The sequence below is a fragment of the Lathyrus oleraceus genome, chromosome 4 (assembly GCF_024323335.1).
Source record: "Lathyrus oleraceus cultivar Zhongwan6 chromosome 4, CAAS_Psat_ZW6_1.0, whole genome shotgun sequence".
Taxonomy (NCBI): Eukaryota; Viridiplantae; Streptophyta; class Magnoliopsida; order Fabales; family Fabaceae; genus Lathyrus; species Lathyrus oleraceus.
In genome coordinates, this window is record NC_066582.1 from 394,844,877 (window position 1) to 394,852,520 (window position 7,644).

A 7,644-nucleotide genomic window follows, 5' to 3' on the forward strand; every position below is an offset into this window, starting at 1 on the left:
ATTGGTTGGTCCATGTTTCTTGGTCCTGCGTTGATTTCTTGGAAGAGTAAAAATCAGTCTCGCGCCTTTAAGTCTTCAACAAAATCTGAGTATCGGGCTATGTCTACAACCTGTTCTGAAATTACATGGCTTCATGGATTTTTGGATGAGTTCGGTTTTCCTCAACATATAGCCACACCACTTGTTGTTGACAATACCAATGTTATTCAAATTGCTACGAATCCAATTTTTCATGAACGTACAAAGCATATTGAAGTGGATTCTCATTCAATTCGGGAAGCATTGGACAATCATGTTATGTTTCTTCCTCATGTCACAACACAACTTCAACTTGTAGATATCTTCATTAAGATTGTATCTCCACCTCGACATCCATTTCTCTTTGATAAATTGATTTTTTTTACCACATCAATTTGAGATGGAGTGTCAATAAAAAAAACTTATTATTGTGATTTTATTATAAAATATTAGTTGCTAAATATATGTTAGATTGTCTTATTTGTATCTCTCATTCATGACTTATGTATTATATATGGAAAAGATAAAACACCGACAACTTTTTTATTTTGATTAGTCACCTTATATTTGGAGATTTTATATTGTATATTTCTAAAGAGATATTATTATAGTCCTCTAGAGCTTGAATGACCCCGCCCTTTTCCTAAGCATCCAAAATAAGCAATACTAGTACTTTAAAATAATATTGCTAGCATGTCGCGTGGGACTCGTGTATCTCCTTTAAAATATCCCACTCATCCATCACAAGCCCCAAAAAAATGGAGTTGTTTATTCCCACATCAACAACAATAATGATGTGGGTTCTTACTGTTATACTTGCTGTGATTCCATGGTATCTTCTCAACAAGTTGTGGTTTAAGCCAAAGAGTTTTGAAAAACTTCTCATATCTCAAGGTCTTCATGGTAACTCATATAAGCTCTCACTGTTTGACAACTCAAAGCAAAATTATATGATGAAGCTGCAACATGAAGCTAAATATAAATCCATTGGTCTTTTCAAAGAACCTGCACCATCTATGTTCTCACCTGTTCATCAAACTGTTCTCAAATATGGTATACATATACTACTCTTCCTTTCTATTTTGTTCTTATATATGTACTATGTTTAGTTTTGGTTCTGTAGTGAAACAAATTAGAATAGATAGAAAGTTCTGCATAAGTTGTTAAAGCCTTTTGTTTTACCAGTAGCTGATAAGTAAAGGCTATGCAGGAAAGAAATCATTTTTATGGGAAGGTACAACACCAAAGGTTGTCATCACAGACCCTGACCAAATTAAGCAAGTCTTTAACATGATTGAGGACTTCCCCAAACCTAAATTATATTCACTTGCCAAGTATTTGAGCAATGGTATTGTACAATATGAGGGTGAGAAATGGGCTAAACATCGAAAAATCATCAATCCCGCATTCCACATTGAAAAATTAAAAGTAAGACTATTTTTTTTTAATGTGGCCTTTGAATTTTCTTCTTCTTATAATCCTATGATTTACTGCATACTGTAGGGTATGCTGCCTGCATTTACTCACAGTTGCGAAGAAATGATAAGCAAATGGAAGGAATTGTTGTCACCAGATGGAACATGTGAGATTGATGTTTGGCCTTTCCTTCAGAATTTGACGCTCGATGTAATTTCTAGAACAGCATTTGGAAGCAGCTATGTTGAAGGAACAAAAATATTTGAACTTTTGAAGAGCCAGGGATTTCTTTTGATGACAGAGAGATACGCAAACATTCCATTATGGTGGTAAGACTACGGTCTGATTTTGGCTCATTTGATAATCAAAATTCAAATTAAAAGCATGTTCTAGTTTTATCACTAGTAAACTCACCACCTAGTTTGAGAATGACTTAAGGATCATTTATTTCTAAGGAAATTATTAGTCTCTAGTGCAAAATGATATATGATAAATTTTTCTATTTTTCATGTTTAATTGTACATAATCAAAAGGCACTTAGAAGGCTTTTACATATTCTTAGCCTGTTAATATTAGATTTTGCAATGTCTAGATAAATATAAAGTGACATGATCTGAACAATGTTGTCAAATGTTGGCCACGGAGACGCCTGCCATAGTCAATTTGTGAAGGATGACTGTGTCATGGCATTTTATGGCAGATATTGCAGTGTCATATGGTGGATTTCTTGCTTTCCACCATAACCCTCCATTCACCATTGATAATATTGATTTGAAAAGAGTTTATGAACAAGGGCACCTTCACCTTACAAGCAGGTTTTGTGTTTGTAAGGTTGAGTTACACAAAATCCAAAAACTTAATTCAATGAATCATGCTGCGTTCATTATAATATTAATCAAGTGAATTTCTTCGCAATTAACATCACAAGATATGTGTTTTCTAGGCTTCTATCAACAACTACCAAGAGAAGGATGAAGGAAATTGATAAAGATATAGATGATTCACTTGCGGAAATCATTGAAAAACGAGTAAAATCTTTGAAGAATGGTGAAACCGTCAATGACGATTTATTAGGCATACTTTTGCAATCAAATCAGGCCGAAAATCAAGAACATGGAAACAGTAAGAGTATTGGAATGACCACCGAAGAAGTGATAGATGAATGCAAACTTTTTTACAATGCGGGGCAAGAGACCACTTCAGTTTTGCTGGTTTGGACAATGGTGTTGTTAGGCAGGTATCCTGAATGGCAAGCTCGTGCAAGAGAGGAAGTTTTGCAAGTTTTTGGAAACCAAAATCCAAACTTTGGAGGGTTGAGTCAACTTAAAATTGTATGTATCACTTCATCACATAATGCTTATAAATCTTCTCATTCTAACAATCTGTTAATACAGAATTTTTTTTTGGAACTAACTGATCATTTATTGTTTCCTTAGGTAACAATGATTTTGTACGAGGTACTAAGGTTATACCCGCCTACAGTTTATTTCAACCGAGCTATTCGAAAGGATTTGAAACTTGGAAACCTTTTCTTATCTAAAGGAACGCAAGTTTCTTTACCAATACTTTTGATTCACCAAGATCATGATATATGGGGTGATGACGCAAAAGAGTTCAAACCCGAAAGGTTTGCCGATGGAGTTGCAAAGGCAACAAAAGGTCAAGTTTGTTATTTCCCTTTTGGATGGGGTCCTAGAACTTGTATCGGACAAAACTTTTCCTTATTAGAAGCAAAGATAACGATATCATTGCTTCTGCAGAATTTCTCATTTGAGCTTTCTCCTACTTATAAGCATGCTCCTACCACTGTGCTTACTTTGCAGCCAAAATATGGGGCAACCATCATTTTGCATAAATTGTAATGTCAACTATATCTAGCATAAGGTCTTGAGTAACGGGTAGCACTCACAATAATAGTCTTTTTCAAACATTCAATCTAGTTATTAGATAAAATGCATGATGTGAATTTATTGAGTACTGATATGAGATATGGTTGAGATAAATACGCTTGCATAGTTCTCGACACGCAAATCCTGGCACTTAAGTAAATGGATTTCCTATGAATCGGTGACTTTGTAACTTTAGTATTAATTTGAAGATATGAGTATTATTTGATTAATTTAAGGGTAATGCTAACTTGTGCCCTAAGGGCGCAAGTTAAGAAAACCACTTATAGAAAGTTTTTATATTGGAAAAAATAATTAAAAAATTAATTTTATACTTTTATTAAAGTCAATACATAATTTTCAAGATAATATTTCTTCATTTGGTTCCTAACTTATATCCCTAGGGCACAAGTTAGCGTTACGCTTAATTTAAATAAGTTTTTAGATGAGAGAGAAGAAAGGTCAAGAGTGAGATAGAGAGAAAGGTAACAAAGTCACCAAAATCTAAAGTTAGCCGATCCTTGTCCGGCACTTGATAATTACTCAATGTATCATTAGAAATACAGTTTTTTTTTGGACATATATACATCTTATCTCCATTACTTGGGTGGTGGCAAGGTAGAGATATACTAATCCATTTCAAATATCTTTGAGATAAAATTGAGTTTTAGCTCTTTATTTTCGTCGGAGATCGGAGCGAGAAATAAAGATTAATCGAGGATTCAGGTTTAAATATGAGGAGATAAAAATCGTATGTGTCCCGCCTCGTTGTCATGTCTAACAGTGATACTCTTCGTATCAAATACATGGAGAGAAACAACTTCTAAAAAAAGCCACCCTATAGCCCAATATCTTGAGTTTGACATTAATTTGACTAGACACAAACTCTCAACTTTGGGACACACGTAACTCTATTAGTGACACAAGCTTTCAATCCAAAGACTAGGGATGGACAAGAAATGTTCAATTGACCGAAACTCGGTCCAACTAGAAAAAATCTCAAGCGTTCGGTCAGGTCATAATAGGTCCACAAGTTTACAGGTTGGTTTTTCAGCCTTACACGGATACAGTTGGTCGGAAACATATGTCAAATTTAATCCACTTAATTCGAAACCAACCTATTAGGATAAGCAATTGTAGTTTTAATTTTAGCCATATGTAAAGGGAATTTATGAATGCACCTTATATATTATTAGTACACCACGTAAAAATACTAAAATATTCTCAGATTTCAGAGATGTACCTTCGGGTGCATCCAATATACACACAATCTAGGTCATTCTCAGTGACACTCTAGAAGTTGAGATTTTTTAATCCGGAGATGCATCTCTAGAATCTGTCAGTAGATTCATTTTCGTAACATATGTGAAATTCTGGTATCAGATATGAGATGTCGAAGGTAATATCACGACACTAATATCTGAATAATACAAACAGACACAAGCAATTGTTAACCCAGTTCGGTGCAACCCACATACGTCTGGGGGCTACCAAGCCAGGAAGGAAATTCACTAAAATAGAATCAGTTCAAAGACTCTCAGTAAATAACACAAGTTACAGTCTTTTTCACCTAATCTCTACCCGTGTGACTTCTACCTAAGAACTCTTAGATATGAGATCCCATCTCACTCCCCCTCAATCACACCAGTGATATTAAACAAGAATTACTTATGAACAGAAGACACTCTTCAAAGACACACACTTGATCTTACTTAGCAGATTCAATCAAGTAGACACACACTCATGCTTAAAAGCTTTGAGTGACAAATTACAACAAAAAAATCAGACCACTTCAATCATCTATGGATGAATTGAATGACTTACAAGTCACACGACCACACAAGACTTAAACCCTTATTCTCTCTGAACATTTCGCTATGTATTTCTTGTGTCTCAAATCAGGTTTTCCATGTCCTTTTTATAGAAGCATTTGGCTGGGCTTGGACATTATAAAACCCTAAAACTATTTTCCTTTTAAATTTTCTCATGACAGTTGGTTAGATCTCTTTGGAAAATAAGTTAAATCACGTTGTAATCATTGATTGATTGCGTTTGCAATTAACTCATCAATCAAACATAGATTGCCATTAAAAGCGCAATCACATAACACATAACATTCAGACTGAATGTTCTGTGTACAGATGTCATGACATCGGGTCTGACATCCTGGAACAATCCTGCATAATTCTATTTTAAATATCCAGCAGGTACATAATATCAGATGTTAAGACATCACATGTAACATCTTGTGAACACTCTTTGTTTTACCAAAATTGCTGCCAACACTTAAAACCAACAATATGTGCATCACTATCAGAGGTAGAAACAAAAAAACTTGTATTTTGACAAAATAAAATTACCATTCATAACATAAAATCAGGTGGACGCTTCAACATCTTCACAATATCTTCAACCGATCTTGAAATCGTTGCTTCCAACTCGAGCGAAACTTTTGTTTCAAAACGGAAAAATGTATTCCACATATCCCTTACATATGCATTTGTCTTGAGCTCAAAGTTGTTGAACTGGATCTTCCCTTCGTTGTCAATCGATGATGAACAATACTCGAGTTTGACAATTTTTTTATTGTCTCTGTAACGTTGGAGATTATTCACTTCGTATTTCAGATATGCAAAATAGGTGTATTCGTTGAGCTTTAACTTTCGTCTGGATGTCACGCTTGAGAATGAGACATTTGCGACATACCAAATGATATTTACTTGTGACATTTGAGATATTTTCTGTTTATGTGAAATAAAAATCAGTCTCTCTAAACTTATAGAAGTTGTAGACAAATGTGGATCACAAAAATTCTATCAAGCATCAGTGTTGGTTTCGGAGATACATTTCTAGTATTGCCCTATTGTCTTATTCCGGAGATACATCTTTGGAATCTCTCCTGAACTAGGCATAATGACACAAACAGAATATAGAACCTAATTGGTGACTTTGTTTGGAAAATGAACAAATATTTTGGCAAAGATAAAAAATATATTAAAATATTAAGAAATTGTATATATTATACTTCATTAATATTGAGACCCAATTACATACACTTATTTGTCCGGATAAATAGAAAATTAAAACGAATAGAAAGATTTGTCGCCGGCTAAATCTGTGGGTTGTACCCCCTTTTATTTTTGTGCATTTGGTTCTCTTTCAAAATTGCTTAATTTCTCGAACTCTTGCACCCTTTCCATAAAATGGTCCGACCAAGTTTCGACTTTTATTGTTGAACGAGCTGCCCACTCTGGTGATGTATGTGGTATATGGCATCCCGATTTCAAGTAAACTTAAAAAAATACCGTGATTTTGAAAGCCACCCAATACACATAATACGATCTTTTGGATTTTGAGGTGGAACAATGTGTAATGGGAAAAAGGTTTCTAAAAAACTGTATTGTGTAATATCAATATAAACTTTATCATACATACATGCTATGAGGTGACCCATTTCAGGGAAGCACATCCAATTCTCCTCTGATGTCGGTCCACTAAGGCAAGGAACACGAGACTTATAAATTGCATCAAACTTTTCTTTTTTTCGTAAAGTCGTGTGTATGATTCTTTATGAGTGTATGCTTATCTTCTCCTTTATTGAGTAAACTCTAAAAAGCTCGATAACTGCAGTTACCGTTACCCTCAACATTGACGTTTCGCTCGATGTATTTGTGCATAAAAACCAGAATCTCATAAATGAAAGGAATCTTTGATGGAGGTTGCGAAGGAGGTGGTTTGCTAATGCAAGATCATTTGAAAACACTTTTTTTTGAAATTTTGGAGTTGGTGAGTCCGAAAAAACTTTTTCAACATGTTCAAAATACGAAGGAGACCGCACCGTTGAATTGTAACTCAATGTTTTCACTATACCATTCCATGCATCCATTATTTTTTCCACAACCGCACCCGCCTTCACCACTTTTCCATCTTTGGAATTTATTTGTTTCGTCCCTACCGCATGTTTAACCTGATTTCTCACATTCTTTTTCATGTGATATCTACAAAGCAATGCATAATAAGTAGGAAATGCTTATTCAACCGAATTCATCAAAGTGGTATCGCGGTCGGTAACAATCACTTTAGGCATATCTTCTTGGTTCTTCAAAATTTTCTGACACACCTCTAAGGCCCAAGTAACATTCTCCTCTTTTTCGCTATCTAGAAATGCAAACCTGGCATAATAGATCTTCTCGGTAGAGGTAACACCAACCATATTCAATAATGGAGGTTTGTACTTGTTGGTCTTGTACGTTGAATCAATTATGAGCACAATAGGAAACATGTTGACCAATTTGATGGAATCATGATGAGTCCAAAATATATC

The 7,644-nt window shown here is 34.7% G+C and overlaps 1 protein-coding gene across 1 annotated transcript; it reads left to right on the top strand.

Moving 5' to 3' along the window:
* Positions 1–715: 715 nt before the first annotated feature.
* LOC127075638 (11-oxo-beta-amyrin 30-oxidase) lies at positions 716–3,415 on the top strand. The gene is made up of 5 exons (XM_051017093.1): positions 716–1,071; positions 1,229–1,446; positions 1,522–1,763; positions 2,378–2,765; positions 2,871–3,415. Exons 1-5 carry the CDS (start codon positions 777–779, stop codon positions 3,294–3,296), a joined length of 1,569 nt encoding a protein of 522 aa, XP_050873050.1. The 5' UTR covers positions 716–776; the 3' UTR covers positions 3,297–3,415.
* The last annotated feature ends 4,229 nt before the right edge of the window (positions 3,416–7,644 follow it).